This window comes from Vicugna pacos, chromosome 20 (assembly GCF_048564905.1).
Source record: "Vicugna pacos chromosome 20, VicPac4, whole genome shotgun sequence".
NCBI lineage: Eukaryota > Metazoa > Chordata > Mammalia > Artiodactyla > Camelidae > Vicugna > Vicugna pacos.
In genome coordinates, this window is record NC_133006.1 from 37127452 (window position 1) to 37151909 (window position 24458).

The 24458-nt window shown below is 45.5% G+C and overlaps 1 protein-coding gene across 1 annotated transcript in view; it reads left to right on the forward strand.

Annotated features, from left to right (window-relative positions):
- NEDD9 (neural precursor cell expressed, developmentally down-regulated 9) overlaps positions 1-24458 on the forward strand; it is a 47664-nt gene that overhangs the window by 10298 nt on the left and 12908 nt on the right. Inside the window, exon 2 of the mRNA XM_006198640.4 lies at positions 8181-8627. Within this exon, the coding sequence (XP_006198702.1) occupies positions 8181-8627 (447 nt within the window). The remainder of the gene's footprint in view (positions 1-8180; positions 8628-24458) is intronic.

The window sequence follows — 24458 nt, forward strand, 5'->3', positions numbered from 1 at the left end:
GCCCCGTGTTTTTGATCCTTTGCCAATACGCTATACTTACGTCTAGCAAAACCAGGCAACCTGGGACAAGTGATTATAAATTCCAAGACTTAATAGCAACAGTAGTAAATCCTAAGATGGAGAAGGTTCTCGAGAAACCTAGCCTAGTCCAGTGGGAAAAATATCCTAGATTAAGAGGGCAACCAGTTGTGAGTTCTGGCTCCGCTGCTAATCTAATAGGAGACCCTCTGGTCTGTAAAACAAGAAGACTGGCTGACAGCGATCTCTAGCCTCTGTTCTTGGTCTGAAATTCCAGCCTAGTTGATTATGATCAAGCTGCAGGTGACTTCTGATGCTGAATACCCACAGAAACCAGGCTGTTCTCTCACTGTCTCTCAGACCCTCGGGAGCTGCTCAAGAAAATCTAAAAGACCACAGAAGAGTGGAAAATTAAGGTCTTAAAGGTCTGATGATCAGACTTGGGAGGAAAAGCTAATTTGTTTTCCACAAATACTGTCAGCAATCAAATCCATCCTCCATAACTGGCCAAGAAGTAATAGAAGTTGGCTGTAAAGTCACACACGTACACACATGCATGCCACGAACAAACCGCTTGTCATTTTTCTTGTATGAAACAGTTTATTTTAGGCTTTTATTGGTTTCTTGGCAATCAAATCCCAGCATGAATTTTTCTGTTCTGCATGGACCTTAAATTAAGGGTGAATATACGGCATTCATTCTAAGCAGGAACCCAACACTTGAAGAATCACTTTTTAAATCTTCTGGTTTATACAATGTTACCAAATCTGATCAGATGGAAAATTCTGAGATTCAAATATCGAAATTTGCAGTGAGCATCAGATCTTCTCACCAACTTTGAAGAAGTAGTATCGCTTTGGTATATGAACCACCAAAGTAACTCTGGGTTCTGAATGATCCCTCGTCACACAGGAACAGGCCAATATGAAAGGGACAGGAAGCGTCCCCAACCTGCGAGCTCTCTGGGCAGCCATCAGAGGGCACAGCCCCCCATGTACATCAGGCTGCTGCACGTCAAAGATGATGGGAGATGGGTGTCTAGTGTCACATTTCTTGGAGCATCTCCCATTCAGGAATGCTCAAAAGACAATGCTAGGGCTAAACTTCACAAAGCTGGAAAATCTGAAAAGATGTGAGGACCTGAGACAGAGTAAATGCCACGAACATTCAGAGAGAGCCCAAGATACTCATAGGAGTTGGAAGAACCTTCCAGAAAGTGAAAATCATTGGCTGAAATGTGGTCTAGGTGCTAGAGGACTCTCTGGTGGCATGTGCTAGGGTCAGAAGTGTGACTAGGGACTAGGGGGCCTCCCAGGATGTCATGCTGCCTTCTGGTGGCTAGTGCAATCACAGAATGAAAAGTGTGGCGGTCGCAGGCGACAGATATCGCTGAGAAAAGCCTTGGATGTGCTCTGCCGAGTATCTTCTGACTCCTGGACCTGACAGCTTTGTGTCTGCTACTTAACAATCCCCAGAGGATTCAACTCTTTAAAAAATTCAACATTCCAGATCATCTGATGAAAGAACCCAGGTGTAAACCAGATAGTCCAAGAATCAAAATCCAGACACTTGTAGATATCTGTGTGTGCCTTCGATGGCTGCTTACGTCTTTGGGGAAATCCTACATCCCCCTGTGTCCTACAGGCGATGGTGGGAGGAAGCCAGACTGTTTCGACGGCCCTCAGACCTGAGCTGATGTTTTTGAATTAAGTATAGTTGATTAACGATATTGGTTATTTTCAGGTGTACAGCAGTGATTCAGTTTTATATATATATATTCTTTCTTTCTATTCTTTTCCATTGTGGTTTATTGCAAGATACTATATCCAATATCTTGGATGGATACCATGGAAAAGACCTAAGCTGATCTTTGTCGGCAGACACAGAAACACAGGGTCCTTTCCTTCTCTTCTCCACTGTGCCCAGAGACTGACCTTGATGATGCTCATTCCTCAGCCACTTCCTTTAGGACCGATTTCCTTGACAATGGCCGTTTCCTCCTTAACTGTGTGTGTGTGTGTGTGTCCCTGCCAGAGTCCAGGGCTAAGTTTGTGGGGTTGGGCCCAGGAAGGTCACGTTGTTGAGAACGTGGCAGCCCTGAGGCCTTGGCGGGAGCTCTGCATGATAAATATAGAATGAAGTCAAATAATGAGAGGAAGTAGGGCCACTGATGATACTATCAGTCCGGGGGGTGGGGTGGGGAGGGAGGGAGACAGCAGCCATTGTGTCTCATTTCTCTTCAAAGAACAGCATGAATCGTCATGGAAATTATAAGTCACACCTCTCCGTATTTGGAATAGCAGATAGTTTCCCTGGCAGCCGGCCTAATAAGCTTTCTTGACATTTTGATAACAGTGGGGGGGGCAAGGAAGAGTGGGGCGACCATGTGACCTGGGGCTCTCTGTGCTTGCTGTCATACTGTACAGCATTTTCTTCCCAGTCCTCGGGCATAGCTTGGGAACCCGCAACAGCAGAAGCCAAACATTCTGGCAAAGCATGAATGGTCCTCAGTCACCTGCCACCAGATGGAGGCGGCTACACCGAAGGGAGAAAAGGCTCTCGCAGAGACCACTGTGTTTAATGCGACTGGGATGCTCGGCTCCTCCTGGCCCTCCTGTTTGCTCAGTGGCGTAGCCGCTGGAGGCAGGCCCCCCATCTGCGTCATCATCCTGTTTTCACAGGGCGGGGCGGGCCCTTTCCTGCCCCCCCCCCCCCGCCATCTCCCGCGTTCTCTGGCTGTGAGACTTAATGAATGGGACACACTATGCACCCTTCTGTTCTGTTAGTTCATCTTCCTGCGTCCGTCTGAAAATTTTAACCAAGTATCTGGTGACATCTCTAGAAAACAATTTCACCCTCTCTGTAGAGAACCAGAAAATCAGAGTCCAGGATCTGTTTCAAGTTAGCAAACACTTAATGAGTGTGTATTTTATTTTAGACACTGGGGTAAAGTTCTGGAAATGCCAAAAGAGTAACAGCCTCCCTGAACGTAAGGAGTTGACTGTCTTGAGTGGTATAATACAATAATACTGTGAGAAATACTATTACAGAGAACTGGAAAGGGAAATAATGAGATCGGTTTAGGGGAGATAGCTCCGCTGGTTATGTGGAAGATGGGTTTTAAAGTGGGAAGAGGCTGAATGCAGGAAAACCAGTTGGGAAGCAGTTGCTATACCCACCCACCTTCCCCCCAGAAAAGTTGCTGAGGGACTGAGCAAGGAGTGACTGTGAGGAGGGTGAGCAGGACGGACCCCAGCTGGTTGGGGTTCAGGTTGTGAAGTGACTCAGCAAACCGCCGAGGCTCCGATCTCAGGCAGCTGTGTGCATGCCATTAACTGAGAGCAGGAGAAAGGGGTTTTTGCTCTTGTCGAGTTAAAGGTGAAGATACCCATTACACAATCGGAAATAAGGGACCGGTGCGCAGAAGAAACAGCTAGGCTGGGGCTGTGGAGCTCAGTGTTACCTGCGTGTTCAGGTGCCATCGGCCTAGATGAGACTTCCTGCAGGGAGTGAGCTCACAGAGAAGGGAAAGGTGCAAAGGAGAGATCCCTTGGGAGCATGATTACTGAAGAGATGGGGGGACATCAGTCTGTGAAGGAGAAGGACGATGAGAGGCCATGAGAACCAGAGGGAGAAGCAGGAAGTGTCATCGTGGGAACCAGAAGACGGCGTCAAGGAAGACCGGGCGGGGACCGGTGCTCGAGGCTGGTACAGTTAGGTTCCTCATGTAGGACTGCTGGCTCTCAATGCAGATTTCCAGTCCCAGTTAGAGGCACAGCGTTGGTAACACGTGCATCTGTCCTAATCCTGGAGCCGGAGGCAGGAGGCCCGGATTCTTAGCTCTGGGACCTTCTTGCCAGGTGACTTGGCAAATCATTAACTTCCTGGGCCTCATTGTTCTCATTTGCAACATGAAAGAGTTGGGCTATAATTGTCTGAAGCTTCTCTGGCTTTCAGGTTCTGTGCCCCGACTGTTCTGGTGCTTTGCCGAGCTCTGGCTGCATTTGTAACTGCCAGCCTCCGGGGGCTGACCCTCCAACTGAACATAGAATTACAGAGCTGTCTTATCTCTCCTTGATGTGTTTCTGTGTTGACCTTTCCTGCCCTGGAGATAAATATCCCAGGGAAGGTGGGAGAAAGAGGAGGCCTTGAACAGACAAACTGCCTCTCCTGGGCTTTTCTAAGATGTTCAGATAATCACCTTATGCCTTTGTGGCCTTAAGGAGTCACAACTCTACATGAAGGGGAGGGTCCTTCCACCTTCTCCTGGCCAGAGAAACTCACTCTTGATCTGACTGTTTATGATTGCTTGTGCGCTTTTAAATGAGATAGATGGTTTGTGTTCTGGCTGAAGTTAACTTTGCTGTTAGCTTCTAACTGAACTTTTGCCCCAACACACCAGGTAGTTTCAAAAGCCAAGCGCCTTACCCGTGTTCCTCCCTACTTTTGATGGACTGTATTCTGCTGGACTCTAATGAGATTCATCCATAATTTGTCCAGTAATATTATTAATTATTATTATTTTGTCACAGAAGATCTTTAGAGTGCAACCAATAATTGCACTATTGCTGTTTGTAGGCAAATACTTGACAAGAGGTTGCAATGACCAGAACTCATTAGTAATTCAGAGAAATATTGCTTCAAGATATAGTTCTCCTGAAATACAATTGTGAGCAAGAGAAATATCAGATGTGTATAAAGATACATAATAGCATCATTAGAACAGGACCGACCCCTGACCGAGAACCAAGGAGGTAAACTGGTAGGAAGCTTAAGGCGAAAGTGCCATCAACACATTAAATACAAAATTATATCGTCTCCCGAAGCCTCCGGCAGTGTTAAAGTCCTTGACTTGAATTAACTCTCTGAATCCTCACTGCAGACCTGTGAGGCAGGTATACGTTATCCTGATTCTCATTTTACAGATGAGGACGCTAAGGTGCAAAGGGGAGAAGTAATCAGCCCAGGTCCCACAGACAGGACCCCAAACCCCAAGAACCTATTTTATCCATAGACATGACAGAAATACTTGTCCTCTTCAGAGCTTAACTGGAAAATGGAATCGAGCCCAATTAGGAGACACTGTGCAGGAGAGCTAAGGTGGCTTAGAGTTCTGGAAGGAGAAACTGAGCCAGGAGGCCATGGTTCAGCCCCATTTCTGATTCCAACAGTGTGGCCTTGTGCAGATGATAAACTGGCCCCCCAGACCTGTTTCCTCCTCTGTGAAACAGGGAGGTCGGGTCCAGGTGTTTTCTGAAGGTCTCTGGACCATAAGCTTCTGTGCGGGAGAGAGGCTGGGTGTGGACACTGGCTCCCCGTAGCCAGCACGGATACGAAATAACTTATTCCCGTTCAGCCGGGGCCGAGAATAACTATCAGTGTGAGGGGTCGGGCTGGCACTGGGTGCCTCCACTAGCAACCGTGCCAAGCTCTCTTTCTAAATCCCCATCGCCACACATTACTATATATAAAATAGACAACAAGGACCTACTGTATAGCACAGGGAACTATATTCATTTCCTTGTAATAAGCTATAATGGAAAAGAATCTAAAAATATATATACGTATGTATGTACACGCACAACTGAGTCACTGTGCTGTACACCTGAAATTAACATTGTGAATCAACTACATGTCAATAAAAAAGAAAAACTTTTTTTAAAAAAGGAAAAAAAAAAAGGAACAGAGAGAAAAATCAATCCATCCATCTATCTATCCATTCATCCCAGTCTCTGGGGGCAGCGGGGAGGACCTCTGGGAAATGGTGGACAGCCAGTCAGGAGACGCCCCTCTGTGGCGCCTGCACAAGAGGGTCTCCAGGTTTTCCCAGAGAAGCAGCTCCTGAGGCCTGTCTAGAAACGTCAGCGTGCTGCTGACAGGAGGTGGGAAGGGCACTGGACAGGAGACAAGGCCGTCCAGAACAACTGTCACACAGGGATTTCTGTCTGCCCTGAGTCGAGTGTGGCTCAGGGCTGGATTTCAGCGTTCCACGGAGCTCCATGGCCATGACCCAGCTCCGGATGCCTCAACCTTAATAACGCTGAGGAGGCCTGAAGTCCTTAGCCCTTCTGCTGCTTCTGTTTCTCTTCTTTCCCTTCTCTGTAGCCAACGTAACTGCACAGCTCTCTGCCGCCAGCTCCCACAGAACTGGCCCCTACCCTCCCAGTTCTGACTGTGTCCTGGGGCTTCCTCACCAGCCATCCCCAGTTGTTGAATGGGCCCCAGAGAAAGGGGCAGAGACCGGGGTGGTCCGCTCTCTTCCCGCTCCATCATCTGAGCGGGAGTAACTTCCTTCAGATCACTTAGCTACAAGGACCAGAATCTTGTCTTCTTTAACTGTGACTTTTCTTTCAATAACACAACACCCAAAAGATGGAAGAAGAGAAACATAAGAGATTTTAGGATTCCAAAATATCCTTAATGTGGTTCCTCAAGCCAGGATACAATGTTGCATGGCTTTATCTTTATGTATGTGAACTTTTAATTGTTAGAAGGAACCCAGAGCTTCTTGGAATAGAAATACTGAGCAAAAACCTTCACCTGAAACACACACCCATCAGTTTCCCCTTAGCTTGCCTCACTGCTCACCTGCCTACGTCACAGACTTCCTAGATCAGGAAACTGTCAAGAGCAAGGGCTTCAACCTTATTCTTAAAGAGTTTCCCCAGGCTTCTAGGGCTTTAGCTCCTTGCCTCATGTTAAGGAGCTGCACTGACTAAGAGGAGTGTGGTTAGCAGAGTGAAAGGAGGACCCTCCCCAGCCACTGACCACACAACACAGCCACCGCACAGAGAGAACCAGTGCCAGGGCAGGACCTGCGGATATTGGGGCACAGTAAGGGGGAGATGATTAATGTATGTCGGTGACAAAGGGATGAAAAGCACTAGACTGAAAGATCAAATCCATATTTTTAGAGAAGAAAACAGGGGGCAGAAGTCCAAACAACAGCAGCCCCAAATTCCACGAGTGAGCAGTCGCAACAGCATGCCCCGTCCAGCAGGCAGCCCTCTCCCCCGGGAACCGTCACCTCAGGGACATCGAGTGCACCCCAGCACTGTACTGGAGCACTCAAGAGATCGCTCTGAGTTTTCCAACAGCTCGTGATGACTTTACAACGTTCCCCGACTCCTGTGTGTGCCGGGAAGGAGCAGGCATGGGGTGACGGCTGCTATGGTGCCGTGGAACATTCCTAACGCCAAGAAATGAAATCTTCAGAGCCTTTGAAAGGCTTCCAAGAATGTCAGCACGTACTGCCTGCCCGCTCTCTGCTGAATGCCTACTTTGGCTGCCTGCTAAGTACTGGATGTGCCAGACAGGCCTTCACACAAAGAGAGAAAGTGTTTGGGGCCCATGAAAGGGGAAGGCAGAGCCTTTCTGATGTGAATGGCGAAATTCAAGAAGTAGGAAATGAAGTGGCGGGGTGAGGGGGGCCCTCAGGAAAGGTAGGAATAAAAAAAAACAGAGAGGGAGAGATGGCATCTGCCCACGTGGGGTTACTTCTCTGAAGTGCCCCGCCCTCAGATCTGGAGATGGAGACTACTGTCATGCTGCCCTCCATCCTCGAAGACCATGGGGAGAACACTTGCTTGTCGATTCTCCCTGTATCCAAGGACCTCTTGATCAACTGAGAGTAAGAATCCTTAAGGCCTGCCAAGGCACAGATCATTGCACTTCTGTTTCCATTTTAACACAGAATATCAATGCCATTTGTGCTGTTTATTCCCGGCATTTTCTTTGACTCTTTCTTCCTCCAATATGGGGGGGTGGGGGAAGGAGAGAGAGAGGGAACTGTCTCTTGTAGCACATTTGAATACCTACGGGTATTTTATTCCTTCCACTAGGTTTAAGAAAGGAAGTAGCACGCTCTCTGACTCCTTACCAGTGCTACGCAGAATTCCTTGGCACAGCGTCTGTGGCTGGAGGGAAGGACCCTTGTGGTGTTCGGAGCTTTTCCGAGGAGGCAGTCTGATGTCATTGGTGGCAGACGCCGGATGTATGGATCTGCCTTGCGTCTGCACCATCTGCTCTTCTCCTTACAGGCTATTGTCCAGATTCTTCTCTTCTTTCCAGGAAGTGTGCCTCCCGTAAGCACGTGGGCTTTAGGTGTTAGAGGGACTGAGCTGAGACGCTAACAAGATTTCCCTCTGTTCTTTCCTTCCTAGAATCTTATGGCAAGAGCCTTATACGACAACGTCCCAGAGTGTGCTGAGGAGCTGGCCTTTCGCAAGGGAGACATCCTGACTGTCATAGAGCAGAACACAGGAGGGCTGGAAGGATGGTGGCTCTGCTCCTTACACGGTCGGCAAGGCATTGTCCCCGGCAACCGGGTGAAGCTTCTGATTGGCCCTGTGCAGGAGACCTCCTCCAGTCAGGACCAGCCGACTTCTGGACTGATGCCCCAGGCCTTTGGCCCACAGAAGCTCTATCAAGTGCCAAACCCACAGGGTGGCCCTCGAGACACCATCTACCAAGTGCCACCTTCCTACCAAAATCAGGGAATTTACCAAGTACCCACTGGCCATGGTACCCAGGAACAAGATGTGTATCAAGTACCACCATCAGTGCAGAGAGGCATTGGAGGGGCTAATGGTCCCCACTTAAGTAAAAAGGTGAGTGAATAATGGACTGGATTTTTGTTCCTGCTTATTTTTTCCACTGCACTCGGTGTGTGTGTGTGTGTGTGTGTGTGTGTGTGTGTGTTCCTAAAATAAGAAAATAAGAAGCTTCCAAGAAGTAAGTATGTCTTGCAAGAAGTAAGTATACCTAAGTACCCTAGCTTGGACATTATTTTTGCATTGCTTCTTCATTCATTGATCAACAAGACTTTCTTGAACTCCCACCACGTGCCAAGTCCTGTTGATTGACAGCCGTAAAAGGTTCCTGAGTCGTTCCGGGTCACGCTGCATCGTCAGGTTGTTTCTCTCCATCTTTCTGATTGCTCTGCTTTTAGACCTAGGTTCTGTACTCAAATAGTTTCCAGTCTTTTCTCTTTCTCCCTGGAGTGGTACAAGGCACCAAATTTTGCAGCATGAGTTCAGTGATGCCAGCAAGGACTCTCACTTTTGTCAAAAGCCAAAAGCTAAGTCCTGTCCCACTGGCCTGGCTGCACAAAGAACCCACCAGAAGTAGAGGCAGCAAGGAAGCTGGGAGGGGGTCATGTCAACTAGCTGATTCTGTAGGGGTTATGAGCTTCAAGGGGACTCACTGAAAACACACAGACCAGTGAATTTAGACAGGAGCCATCCTCTTGTCCTTCAGGCAATTCCTATAATGATGCCTGAGGTGGTGGGTGAAAATAGTGAAACTAGGGTATTTAGGAAGGCATCATGTTATATTAAAAAAAAAAAGTGGGGAAGGGCCTTTTCAGCAATCTATTCCAAATATCGTCACAATTTGAGATAAACAGAAAAGCGAACGCATTTGAACCATCTCGCATGTTTGTGATGCTGGTGATGCAGTGATGGATGAAAGAGTGGATGTAACCTCCGTGATGCTTACACCAGAGTAGGGCATCCAAGCAAACGCTGAACGTCAGGTGGGGCAACGCGCTGTGAGGAATATAACGTCAGTGGACTCGGGGAGGGTAACAGCCAACACGAAGCCGATGCCAGTGGGAGCCTGGCAAGGGAGAGCTTTTCTCTTCCATTTGCTGGCAAATTCCAAGGGGCTCCAATGGGTCCTGTGAGGTTTGGTATTAAGAAGGGACCAATTTAACAGCAAGAAAAGATCCCTGAATTAAAAGAGGAAAGATGCAGTTAGACATCAGAAAGATCTTGTTGACTCTTAGAAGATGCTGTAGACATGGGCCCTGCCTTGAGAAAACCTAATACAGAGTCGGAATTTACAGACCCTTGGAAATTATGGAATATCGACCTGCATGATAATGGAATCCTCTGTTGGGGAGGAAAATGCGGGGGTTGGGGTGGGGTGAGATTTACTGTTGGATTCCTTAAATAACAGAGCCACAGATGTATTTTCAAATCACCTTTCATACAAAATGTACGTTTTACAAAGCTCCGCCCAGGCGCACCGGTGCCACACAAGCCGCACGTACGTCCGTTAGGAGGAATTCCGCAAGAAGGGAACAGTTCTGCTCGTTTCACCCGGGACAGGGATCCCTGTGTGGAGACCACAGAAGTCGCGCTTAGCCCAGGGGTTTGAGATTCAAAGGGAAAGCCAGATCAGGCCTCTATCCCCAGAGGGGGAAAAAGGAACAGTTGAAAGGTGTAACTATAAATAAATAACCTCTCTCATCCTTAGTCCTGATTGTTTGCACCTTAAAAATAGCCCTGCCTCGCAGAAGCCAGTGTGAGGCAGGCAGACGGGGGAGGCCGGTACAGGAAGTGCCTGGCTGAGAGGTGGTGGGGTCGAAGCTTTCATCACGGTTTATTTTGGCAGGAAGGTGACGTGTTTTCCTTTTTAGACTCAACCTTTTTAGTTCCAAGTCTGAAAAGTCTAAAACTTCAGCCGTCTTCCCATTTTGTTTGCTGTAACTGTACAGCGGGTTCGCTCCCAGCCTCCATCCACTCAGACAGGGGAGACTTTGACACGCCGTCCCCTGGATGGAGGTTGAGGTGCTGGGGTTACCCTCGGGCATTTGAACTCAGTGTTTTGATTGTTTATTTTTACTTCTAAAATCAGTGGAATGTTTCATGTTTAGTAAAAGGTAGGTGATTCCTATAGAAGGAAGACAAATTCCGGAAAGGACGTCTGCCAGCCCTTCAGGGGATGCGCAGACGTAGGGGAGACTTAACCAGAGCTCAGGAGCAGACAGCCCGGAGTGCGGAGCTTCGAGCCGTCGGGATCTGAGGTGGCTACGTGGTGAGGATGCGGAGGGCAGGAGGAATGGTCCTAGCTCTTCCCTGCCAAACGCCAAACGCTCCCCGGGACACCTGACCTCACCTTGAAAGTCACCTTAGTGACACTGGTTCTCTCGCTGCCACTTCCATCCTGTCGACTGGATCACTGGCTCACACCCCCGTGGGAGTGCTTTTGCCCTTCTCTTCCCTTTCTCCTCCCTTCTTCCCTCCTTCCTTCCTTCCATCCTTTCTTCGTAGTGGAGATGGCTTGGCTGCTAACGGGTGATTTTTACCTTCTTGATAACAGAAACTGCTTTAAAAACTTCTATCTAGAACATGCCCTCGGTGAGGTTCCTGACTCCTGACTCCAGACCTTCTCAGTGCGTGAGAATCGTACTGATGACTTAACCCAAGGTCCCAGGAGTTAATCCCCGTACAAGGGGGATGAGGCAGGTTTGGGGTTTTTTTTTTTGTTTTCCTTGTAGTAGTTTTGCTGACTTGCTATGTAGCCCTGTTCCCATTTTTCTCTTTGAATTTCCTCTCTGTAAAATGGTGATAAACCCAGCAGCAGGCGTTCCTGGTGGTTTTAGCTACAGTCCTTAAAAGCAATGGAAGGAGAGAAAGAGGAGGCAGTGGAATCTAGTGCTGAACCACTAAGGTATGGTTTTTAAATTTTAGGAAAATTTACCCTACCAGAGAGGTAGGGAAGGTGTTAAAATGCAGGTGCCCAGGCCTCCCCCAGACTCGAATCCCAGCCCGTGGGAATCTGCATTTCAGTAGCTCCTTGGCTAGTTCTGGAGGAGGTGGTCCAGGACTGCACTTTGAGAAGCACTGTGACGGGGCCACGATGGGGGATGGACGTGTTCCAATCTGATGGTGACTCGGGACTTTCCACAGTTAAAGATTCCCTTGATGTCGCTGCAGACTGTGGGCTTCAGAAGTTTTATCCACCACAGTTTTTTTTTTTTTTCCTACTAATGAATCACTTAGGGGAAAAAAACAGACAGCGAATTCTGCCTTGTATCACTTTGCTCTCTGGGAAATTCCAGCCCCTACCCACCCTCTTGCCTCCCATCCACATACAGTGACATTCATCACTTATTAAATCAGTGGTTAGAGAAAGAAAGAAAGTCATATAACCCCCACCCTTTCACAAAACAAGAAGACTTGTCTGTACTGCGACAAGAGCCCAGGCTCTGGGGTGAGGCCGGTTCCTCGTTCTGTTTCTCTGTAGCTGTAAATCCTTGTCAAGTTACTGAACTTCTTTAGGCTTTGGTTTCTTTGTCTGTAAAATGGGACTAATCATAACTACCTCCTAGGGTTGCTGTGAGAATTAAATGAAACACTATGTAGAAAGGACCTGGCACGGAGTTTCACAGTGCAGGGGTTTAAAAAAAACTTAGTGCCTCTCGCCTTGTGTTTTTCTTTCCTTTCTCAGAGTTTATTTTGAACTGATCAGCCATGTTTGTGTTTCAGACTCTGCACCAAATATGCAAATACCTTATTGCTGGCACGTATGATACTCTCTTTGAGTCTGTGGCTCTCTCTTTGGTTCTACAGAAATTTTGCACAGGGTGGAAAGAACTCTCAAAGTTATCTGGAAACCATATACATGACACTTTGGCTTAATTTCATTGTTTTTTTGTTTTCACTCTGGGTTTTGTGTGTAGGGCCGTTTTATCCATTAGGCACTGTGGGCAGAATGCCCGGGGTCTACGAGAATGTTGGAGCACTGAATAAAAAATTTTGGCTCTGAAATACGAAACACAAAAACTGCAAAACAGAAATTAATAAACGTTTAGACAAATGGGTAGGAAACAACACAGTGTCAACCTCATTAACTGTTACATGTAGATGTCATAATTATTTCATTACATTTGAAAACAATCTGTAGGTTAGATTTTTCTCACTTTTCAAAGACTTCTAAATCTGCCCTATGATTGCCAAGAACTCACAGGCAATTCTAAATTAAATGAGTTACTCATAGTCTAATAATTTGAAAAGCTGAATTGTATTTTTTTTAATGTGTCCTCGATTTTTAAAGGCAAAAATTGTACTTAATATGGGACTATGGTTTGGAGGGAACCACTTAGACCCAAACTTCAAAAGCTTAAGGTCCACAGAGGTTTGAGAGAGTTTCGTTTCTCTCCTTCAGAGATCAGTAAAACTGCTACCCGAGTTCATCCATTTCATCCCTGATCTTCACAAGGAATTATCTGTGTCTCACTGATTATTCTTTGTAAACATCACTTATATTCTAACTGGTAGAATAGATTTGCTTTGCATCCTTCTGAAGATCAGTTCTGGGCTAACTTATAAACTCCATTAAGGCAGGCAGGGGACACGGCTGTCTCTACTGCTGCAGGCCAAGCTCGCAGCAAACCATCATTATACAGATAACAGCCAAAGAGTGAGTGCACAGGCAGCAGCAAGAAGCAAAGCATTTAATTTGAGCTGACCTTTAAATAAGCTGAAAAGTGGTTCTGATCTTATCACCCATCCACCGCCACACACAATTCAAATCCCGTGTCCAGTGCATCAGTCTGTTATGACATATGTCAGGTTATACACGGTCATTTTCCCCTAGAAGGGTCTTGGAGAATGTCACCATCTGTTTTCTGTAGTCATAACTGTCTGTTCATGACAAATGAGCATCCAAAGCATGACTGATGTCAAGTTCAGCTTTTCTGAGGGCCTAACTTCCATGCATTTTGCCAACTTTAGACAAGATCAGTTAACACTTGATAGTCACCTAAAAAGGAGAACCACACTTTTTCTACTGAGAAGCAGAGCTTCCTTTGCCTATGCTATTATTTATCTACTGCCTTTCCTCCTCTAGTTTACCTTGAACTCCTATTCATACTTTAAAACCCATTTCAAAGTTCATCTCCTCTTTAAATTAATTTATATATATATATGTATTAATTGAAGTATAGTCAGTTTATAATATATCAATTGCTGGTGTATAGAATAATGCTTCAGTCATACATGAACATACATATATTCATTTTCATATTCTTTTTCACCATAAGTTACTACAAGATATTGAATGTAGTTCCCTGTGCTATACAGTATGAACTTGTTTTATCTATTATATATATATTAGTATCTACAAATCTCAAACTCCCAATTTATCCCTTCCCACCCTCTTCCCCCCAGGTAACCATAAGTTTGTTTTCTATGTCTATGAGTCTGTTTCTGTTTTGTAAATAAGTTTGTCTTTTTTTTTTTTTTTAAGATTTCACATATAAGTGACATCGTATGGTATTTTCTTTCTCTTTCTGGCCTACTTCTCTTAGAATGACATTCTCCAGGCCCATCCATGTTGCTGCAAGTGGCATTATTTTTTATGGTTGAGTAGTATTCCATTGTAGAAATATACCACAACTTCTTTATCCAGTCATCAGCTGATGGACATTTAGGTTGTACCCATGTCTTGGCTATTGTAAATAGTGCTGCTGTGAAGATTGGGGTGCATATATCTTTTTTCAATAAGGTTCCCTCTGGATATATGCCCAGGAGTGGGATTGCTGGACCCTATGGTAAGTCTATTTTTCGTCTTTTGAGGAATCTCCAGACTGTTTTCCATACCCTCTCTAGCATTTATTGTTTCTGGACTTTTTAATACTGGCCATTCTGACAGGTGTGAGGTGACACCTCTTGGTAGTTTTGATTTGCATTTTTCTGATTGATGATTAGTGATACTGAGCATTTTTTCATGTGCCTATTGGCCATTTATATGTCTTCATTGGAAAATTGCTTGTTTAGGTCTTCTGCCCATTTTTGGATTGGATTGTTTGTTTTTTTATTATTACGTTGTATGAGCTGTTTATATATTCTGGAGATGAAACCCTTGTCAGTCTCATCTTTTGCAAATATTTTCTCCCATCCCATAGGTTGTCCTTTGGTTTCGCTTATGGTTTCCTTTGCTGTGCAAAAGCTTCTAAGTTTAATTTGGCCCCATTTGTTTATCTTTGCTTTCGCCTGGGTAGACTGCCCTAGGAGAACATTGCCAAGATTTATGCCAGATAATGTTTTGCCTATGTTTTCTTCTACGAGGTTTATAGTGTCTTGTCTTATACTTAAATCTTTAAGCCATTTTGAGTTTATTTTTAGTTCATCTTCTCTAGAAGCTTGCTCTGCACCCCAGCAGCTTCTCTCTCCACTCTGGTCCCAAAATCTGTTGTACATTTCGCTTCATCTCAAGAGAGCTCATGGGCTTATTAAAATGTAAAGGCCCACCGCTCTAATGTGTATGATGGACTAGACAGGGGGAAGTACTGCTTCGGGGGTAGCTCTCGGAAAACTCAAGTAATATTGAGATTTATACAGACCCCATGACGTCATCTTTCAAGACCGTTTCCTACCTTCCAAAGTGAGACATAGCCAAATATTGGCAGGAAATGATTCACAGATTTTAGCCAGGCTTCCGGGCCCTGTCCTTGAAAGGTAATATAAGAACCATAAACAGCTTAAGCTTCAATCTTTGTACCTTCGTAGATGTAGACGCTGAGTCATCATAAGTTACACACACGCACACACCCAAAGCCACTGGTTGGGGAACGGAGGGCTTCCCTCATTGGGATGTGAGGCACTGTGAAATCTGGTTGCCCAGAGCAACACTCAAGATACCAGTCAACTAACTGCTATATATCAGCAGTGTGATCTGTCCACCAACGAGTAAAAATAGATTAAGAGGAAGTGAAAGCTCCCAGAGAAGATAAAGCCTGATTTCACCTCACTTTCCTTTGTTCCCTTCTTACACACACACACAGCCATATATATATACACCCCAAAAAATACTGGGGAGAATCAGAGTTTGACAGGGCAGAGGATATCTCCAGTTTCTTCACTTATAAACTCAATAAAATATGACCACGTTCCAGAATTGTGCATTTCTATGTAAAGATAGTCCTAATTTAAATGATTTTTTCCTTCAGTACATGGCTTTTGGGGCTATGCAGAGAAGTGAACTTTCACCTAAAATCTCTACCCTCAAGAGTCAAGGTAAAATTTAAATCTTACACAAAATTGAAGGTCCTTGAGCATTTCAAGGGCTCTATGACTTCACTTTAAGAATGAAAAGTTTCTCCTCCCAGTCAAGTCACCCATGCCAGAGGAATGAGCAAACTGTAACACCTCTGTGAAAATGAACAATGGTCTTTTTTGTTTGGTCAATGCCAAGGTCTTCAAACTCAGTTGCAATTGGTTATAAAGCTCATAGATAATGCCTGTTTCTAAGAGTGATTTAGTAACTTCTTGTAAAGTCACACCAAAGCAAACAGAGGTAATCGTCTTTCCTTCCTCAGTGATCTCATGCTAAGTGACTGCCTATCAGAGACAACAGGTCAGCCGTCATACACAGTATCATGTCTGGTGTAGTGGATAACGCTCTGTTTGTGAGGGAGAAGAAAGAATGTATTAATCTTGTTGATTTGGTGGTAAAACTGAAATGTAATATTGGTTGAACGCATCTTTATGAGCACATTTGTTTGAGGACATCACGCAAGATGCAGAGTGAGACGCCATCAGAAACGCACTTGGTTCTAACTAGCTGTGTCGTAAACTTCGTTGTCCAGGGCTACTTCTAGAGAGGTGCTCTCGCTGCTCAGTTTGGGAAGTTACAGTGTGGCTCGCTTAGGACAGTGTATCCTCCTTCAAAGTTGTAACTCCAGTAACGTGTAGAGTGCCGCAGTGTCCCCTCTTTGAAGGGACCCCACATTTAATCAGTTTTTGAAGCAACAGTTTTCTTTAGCAAGGCCACAATAACGACTGATTTATTCGAATAATTTTTGTAACTTTTGGTTTTCTTAAAGCATGGTGTGCTTAAACCAGTTATTGCTCAGAATAGTTACTTGTTTTCACATTTACTGCCATCGACTGTAACTTTTAGCATGTTATTAAGTTACTAATTTTTTTAGGATAGTTTTAGATCTAAAGTCAGGGTGACCCACAGGTGCCTTTTAGCTTTGGTTGCGTGTTAAGGATATTAGGTACACTGTCTCATCTTATCCTCCCAACAGCCTCATAAGGTGTTCGTCATCACCTCCGTTTTACAGGGGAGGGATCTGGGGTCTGGGAAGTTAACTTGCTGAAGGACATACCTCGCTTGACTAAGAGGCAGGATTGATATTTGATCCCACGTCTGTCTGACTCTGAAGCTAATGATTTTTACATCCTAGCTAATGGCTGATGTTGCCAAGCTTTAAAACAAGAAGGCATATTTTAATACTTGGTGAGCAATTCCAGCTCACCAGAATCCTGGGTGCTAAAAAGCATCCTGTTAGCCAGGAAGAACTAAAGTCACTTCCAGGGGGGAGGTGTAGCTCAAGTGGTAGAGTGCATGCTTAGCATATACAAGGTCCTGGGTTCAATCCCCAGTAATTTCTCTAAAAATAAAATAAAATAAGTAAACCTCATTACTTTCGTCCCCACCAAAATGAAAATAAAATAATATAAAACAAATTTTTAAAAGTCACCTCCAAAGGCTCCCACCTCAGATCCAGAGAGTAGTGCTGCAGGCTGAAGGGGCCTAAGGTGAGGCAAAGACCACGGTACCACTGGGGACCCTGCTGTGTTGGCTTCCTCTGCCATCGGAAATACTGTCTTTTCAAATGACTTCAAATCGCTCCAAGTGGATAACCTCATTTAGCCAGATAGAATCAAATCTCCCTGAACTGGCCTGCCAGTGTTGGCACCGCCAAAACATAAGGAACCCAGACGTCAAGTTTTGCTTCTCGAATAAGGAAGTAATTTCCTTTGGGACTATTGATTTGTGAAATTAGAGAAGTAGTGAATTTCTCATCAGTCCCGTGAGGCAGTCTTCACGGTAGACTCTGTAGCCAACAGGACATCGAAGGAAGAAGTGCTAGGCTGCTGGACCCAGCAAACCAAGGTTCTCCTCCCTGTCCCTGTCATCAGGGAGCGGAATAACCTCTCTGAACTTCAGATCCCTCAGCTGTGAAATGGGGGGTAGGGTTGGATTATCGCTAATGGTCTTGGCTAAAATTTTATGACCCAGATATTGTTATCTGATTCTTTCCCAGAGTCGCTTGCAAAGTTTAAGAACATGAGCTGGCCTCCAGAGTCTTGGGGAAAAAAAAAAAAAAAGACAAGGCACTCAGGCATTGATGTAAATTTCAGTTCAGCCCTGTGTTTTGGCATATCATTCTAATACCCTTCCTCTAGGGTCCCATCCGCCTTCCTATCTGGAAACCACAGTCTCCTCTAGAAGACTGAACCGTCTTAGAAAGCGAGGAGCAAGCAGGAGCATGGAGGGAGGGCTGGGGGTGCTGAGCCGGGGGCAGCAGAGTGTGCAGACCTGGTCCCATACGTGAGAGCACTTCCGGAGAGCTCTCATCCCTGCTTTGTTACCAAGAGCTGAGAAAGTGCATCATCCTGGAACTCCTTTCCGCCCATTTTCCTCAGTTTAATCCTCTCGGCTTCACAAAGGCTCTTGGTGGGTCTGATGCCTCTTGAAGTGACAGCCCTGGGTCAGCCCCCTTCAGAACTGGCACCAAGTTCTGCCGTGTGAGCCGTTCGCCGCATCAGCCATCATGACTTTTCTCCCACTTAAGTCACGGCGTCCTTCCTCCGCCTGTTTAGGAGGAAATGACACCTCGGCATTCAGGCGCAGAAATTCCCATCCCTTTCCTCTTTCTGCAATCACATCCGCTATTTAGGGCAGTCTGCGAGCACCTCTCTAAAATCCATTTTGAAATCTCGATTTAGTGCTTAGCTAAATTTATTTGGACAACCAAAGAACCAAAATGCTTGTGCCTTTTATAGTTTTCATTCAAGGAACATTTCGGTCCACAGGGCAGGAAAAATGGCTTGGCTCTGCCCAGCTCTGTCACACGGACTGTGTTCGGCTTTGTCCAGAGAAAGACCTCAACCACTTGCAGAATCCAGACGTCATTTCCCATCATGTCCTTTCACGTTTAAATGCTTCTCACTGCTCTTTGGCGCCTGGTCAGTCCATAACTAAATATTGCTTTAGCACTTGCTACACAAAGAGCTTCCTGAAAGCAGCAGGGGAGACGTGCTAGGGGCCTAACAATCAGGGCACTGTTCGCGTGGAGTGGTTTGCCGTCCAAATGCCGTGTCAAAGGAAAGTGACCCAAGAGCCCCGTTCCACTTCAGAGCTTTCAGTTGTGACTTTCTCCTCACTTGGAAAAAGAGGCCGGCGTGATTTATACGTGGTTAGCCAAAGGCTTCATTCTAGCATCCAACCAGGTTCAAACTGTCTTCGAGGGAAAGTAAATCACCTCCCAAGAATAGAGGAGGGGATCTTGAGGAGCACGAAAGGAGCATTAGGAAGAGCTAGCCTTGGATGTGGCTTGTTAGGGTGTATTTCTGGATTCCGTTTTCATTACATTGTTGCTATGCAAGTAAATAAATGAGCTCACTGCTACACCCAAGCTGGGCAGAGAATTTATAGAGAATTAATAAACAGGCAACATGTGGCTTTTCCTCCGGTCAGAGGAAAGCAACTAGTAATCTTGGATTTTCAACAGACAAACCTCTTAGCAGTTTCTGAAAATGGGATCCCAGTTTTAATGAGCAGGCACTGATAATAGTGATGTTTCTTTTCCAAGGATTTTCTCTAAAGGGAAAGGGTCAGCCAGTTCATGGGCTTTAAGACAAAGAGGTTATTATAAGATCGAATAAATACTGTGGTGACTCTGTTAATACTTCTGAAGGGCACTGAAGGAAAATCAGTCCTTTCCAACAGGCAGCTTGAGAAATCGAAATACTCTTGTTGATGCATGAATCCCAGAGATAGTGTTAAGTAAAACAGGGGCTTGGGGGATTAAAGACAGACAGGAAGCAATCTAATTTTGCTTTCTATTCATGTCAAGAAAAATGCAGGTTGATGACTGCTAATCAGTGAGGGTGACTTTTTGTAATTGAAGTTTAGTCAGTTACAGTGTGTCAGTTTCTGGTGTACAGTACAGTGTCCCAGTCATGCATATACATACTTATCTTCATTTTCTTTTCTTTTCATTAAAGGTTATTACAAGATATTGAATATAGTTCCCTGGGCTATACAGAAGAAATTTGTTTTTTAAAATCTATTTTTATATATAGTGGTTAACCTTTGAAAATCTCAAACTCCCAAATTTACCCCTTCCCACTCCCTTCCCCCAAGTAACCATAAAATTGTTTACTATGTCTGTGAGTCTGTTTCTGTTTTGTAGATGAGTTCACTAGTGTCTTCTTTTTTCTTAGATTCCACATATGAGTGATATCATATGGTAATTTTCTTTCTCTTTCTGGCTTACTTCACTTAGAATGATGATCTCCAGGTCCATCCATGTTGCTGCAAGTGGCATTATTTTATTCTTTTTATGGCTGAGTCGTATTCCATTGTATAAATGTACCACAACTTCTTTATCCAGTCATCTGTCGATGGACATTTAGGTTGTTTCCATGTCTTGGCTGTTGTAAATAGTGCTGCTATGAACACTCACTGGAGTGTGTGTATCTTTTCAAATTAAAGTTCCCTCTCAATATATGCCCAGGAGTGGGATTGCTGGATCATATGGTAAGTCTATTTTTAGTCTTTTGAGGAATCTCCATATTGTCTTCCATAGTGGCTGCACCAAACTACATTCCCACCAGCAGTGTAGGAGGGGGTTCCCTTTTCTCCACAGCCTCTCCAGCATTTATTGTTTGTGGACTTTTTAATGACGGCCATTCTGACTGGTGTGAGGTGATACTTCATTGTGGTTTTGATTTGCATTTCTCTAATAATGATACTGAGCATTTTTTTCATGTGCCTATTGGCCATTTATATGTCTTAATTGGAGAACTGCTTGTTTAGGTCTTCTGCCCGTTTTTGGATTGGGTCGTTTGTTTTTTGAATTCAGACAATCATAGGTGCTATTAATGGTGAAGCTATAAGTCTGCTGTAATCACTATGACACAGTGGCACCTTTTAACTTCTCATCAGTTACCCAGTACTTTTCCGGAGCACCACCTGGGTTGCCTAGTTCTTGCTGGGCCTTGGGGCAGAACACCAGGAGGTGGTTACACACATTCCTGCTCTGCTAGATTCGTGGGGAAACTCCACGGGTCCATTATCGAGGCATGATCTAGCTCTCAGAAGCTGAGGATTGTGTAATGTTGCTTTGGACTGCAGGGACTTAGACACAGAATTAAATCATGGGACACAGATTTCCTTGGGCAAAGACACAGAAACTAAAACAGTTACGAAAGACTCCTCCCTACCCCTCCAAGTGGGATTTCTTCTTATTTTCTAAAATTTGATTAAAATTATATTTTTGTGATTTCATAATGTGTGATACATCCATTGTAGAACCATGAATAATAATAATAGTAGTAGTAGTAATAATAACAACAACAATAATAACACTAGAACAGGACCCATGTGTCTGCAGTGCCCTGTGCTCCTCCCCATCCCATCTCGGTCTCTCATCCATTGTAGCCAATTCTCTCTATCACGCAGTAGGATTTTTCTGCATCCTTTTTACTGCTGTTTTTCCTCCCCAGGGTTGCCAGTAGTAAGGAAGGAGGGAAAGAGTCAAAACAGGGCCGAGAGCTGGAGGAGGGAGATGAGAAGCGGTAGGTGAGGGCAGGGCTGGCATCAGGGAACATGGTGGGACCTGAGACCCTGTTAACTGGCTTCCACAGGGTTCAAGGTGGGGTGCTTGGCAAGGAGGATCTGCCTTCATGAATGGCACAGCCTGTTCCCTTCCCACTTCCCTCAGTGGGCCACTGAACTGGCAGCCTCTGGCTGAAGCTCCCCGGACCGCAGGGCCTTTGTTCCTGCTGTGCCCCATCCCAGGCGCCCACCAGCAATGCTTGAAGGAGGCAAAGTAGGTGCCCAAGGAAAGTGACCCCTCCGAGTAGACTTGCTGAGACCTCGGCACAAGCGATACCACATGAACAGAACTTGTCTTGAGAGAAAGTGTTTTGCTCCTAGACATTCGTGATGGGTGTGTGCCCTTCTTCTTGGTGAGATCCTGTTGACAAATCTCACTCAGGATCTTCCACTGAGAAGATCCTTGTCTGTGGAGAAATGCAACGCAGTCTCTTGGGTTTGGAACTTCATCTTTCTCTTGGATCAGTATCTATGTCTCTCGTGTTTTCTCCTGGTGTGTCTTGTGCTGTTACAGTGATAACTGTGATAATGGCAACACTGATATGACCAGAGTAAAACTGTAACCCACGTAAATCCACTGACGGTCACCAAGAGCCAAAGTCTCTCGTCATGTACTGCTTGGATCTGAAACTCGCACTGCCTTATAGACCTTGCTAGGAAAACGTCATACATTTGTGAAGATTGTTTCTTTCTATGTGACTTAAATCTGAGAATGATTCAATTTTGTTTTCTCCCATGGTTTAATCACGAAACATTTGAGAGCAAACAGCCTTTACATCTGTGATCACTAAGACACAGACAACATCCTCATCATGTTTGGAAGAAAGCAAGAATTGGCTGAGCTTTTCTCGATTCTGTTGACTGGTGTCCCACATTCCTGGTTATCTTTGATTGTGTGTTGGACACTGTAAAATATTTGTAGAAACAATCTAAGGCCTGTAAAGATGTTCTCCACTTCTGGAGAGGTTTTACTTCCTTCTGCTAGCCTCACAGGCACACATAAGTCTAATTTCAGGCTTTGAGACATTCTTGCCAACTCTGATGACTTAAAACCTAGCTTCAGCCTGTGCACAGGTAGGGCCACTTCCAGTTAATCCTTACTTTGGTGTGCAGCCCTGAGGTTCCCAACCCAAAGTAGGGGATAGTTATTAGGGTCCCTACCTCGGTGAGCCCTAGAGGCCAGTGTTCCCCTTCACTCACACAAACTGTGAAAAACACAACGTAGCCTCTCAGATACCTGTTTTTAGATCAGCAAATGCCCCCTAGAGAAAATGCAGCCTCAACATTTGGGCTTCTCTCTATGAATTCCTTCTCTACACTTCACTTTTGACCTAATAATTCTTTCCTATCTTGTAGCTTTTGATGCTAAAGATTTTCAATATTTTCAGTTCACTTTTTAAAAATCTGTCTTCAGTAGGATGGTCTGTCTGAGTTACCTAGTCCACAATTTAAGCCCAGAAGTAAAATCTGCATAACCTGGGTAACAATTGCGATAAAAGTAACTAAGGTTTAAGCATTTACACTGGGCCAGGTATTTTATGTGCTTGACCTCACTTCATACTCCTAATTTCCTATAAGTGCTTTACTTCCATGTTACTAATGAGGAAACACTCTTAGAACGGACAAATGCCTAGGCCATGCCCTCCCAGCTGCTAGTGGTAGAGCCAGGACTTAGACCCAGTTCTGCCTGGGTCCCGCTTATTTTCTCAACCACCCTCCTCGTCGGACCTAATCCTTTCAATGAGTCAAAGACCCATTGTGGCCGTGGCCTCTGGTACAAGGCTTCCCGTGACACGGGCCTGTCACATCACATAGTTTTGGAACCAGAGAAAGCGTGACTCCGGTTCCTTTCTATTGTACTTTCCTTCTGATGTTAAGGTTAAAAGCAGCACTTGTTTTCAATTCTTTTCGCAAAACTCCCGCATATGTTTCTGGCTGGAGGCTGAAAAGCACGCAGGTGTTTGTGTCACGTGCAGGCTCCAGGCTGGGGAAAAGAAAACCATCTAGTGGCCCTTCTTGGCCTCCATCCAATAGTGGTTTGCAGCAGACAGTGGTGCAGGTGAAAATTCTAGCATGGTTTCTCAGCTCTACCTGACATTCCCCCGGCTTTCTTGGTTCCCCTACTTGCTCACGCATGGCTGACATGATGCTCTTCCACCCCTTCTCCCAGGGGTCCCCCTCATCCCAGAGCTGACTTACCTGGAAACCAGCCTTATCCTGTGCAGGCAGACCTGTCAGTATCCTCTCCACATCCACACCATTTTGCTTAAGAAAAGCCTTGAGTTTTCCTTTAGTTCATTAATATATTCAGTCAATACATTTATCCAAGGCCACTATATTCAAGGCACTCTGCTAGGCCCTGCTGTTTATATTCAGATGCGGAAGAAATGGTCTCTGACTCCACCATGCTAAGAGATGGACAGGTTGAAACAGCCGACCCTCGGGTGACAAGCCCTGTGAGAGACGTACGGATAACGCACGTGGGAGGGTCCAAGGAGGGAGAGTTTGTCTGCTCTGGGAAAGGCTTTGTGGCAGAGCGGCACTCAGCTTGGCCCTGAAAATCGAATAAACTCCGCCTCTGAGGAAAGGAAGAAGAGCATCTCAGACAAAGACACACGTGAGTGAAGGCGCAGAGGCGCGGCAGGCAGGGCATCTACGAAACTCGGAGTCGTTCAGCCTTGCCAAGGCGCGGAGCTGTGAGGAGCTTTCGGGTCCTGCCCTGAGACTGAGGGAGGAGGGAAGAAACACCCAGACGGCGAGGCCCGGCACCCTGGGGGCCAGAGACACGTGTAGCTTGGCCCAGTTGCTGTTTGAAATATTGGATCCCATTTTGAGAAATCAGGCTTCACATGGAAATCCAGATTTCTGGCTTCTTGTGAAAATGTGAAAGATCTGGCAGCCCAGGGAGTGCTCTTCCAGGATGGGGGCTGGCGAGAGCTGAGGAAAGGCTGCCACCTTTCAACAGGGGGTGAGCTCTGTGTCCCCAGCACCGGGTCCCCGTTTGTCTCTCCCTC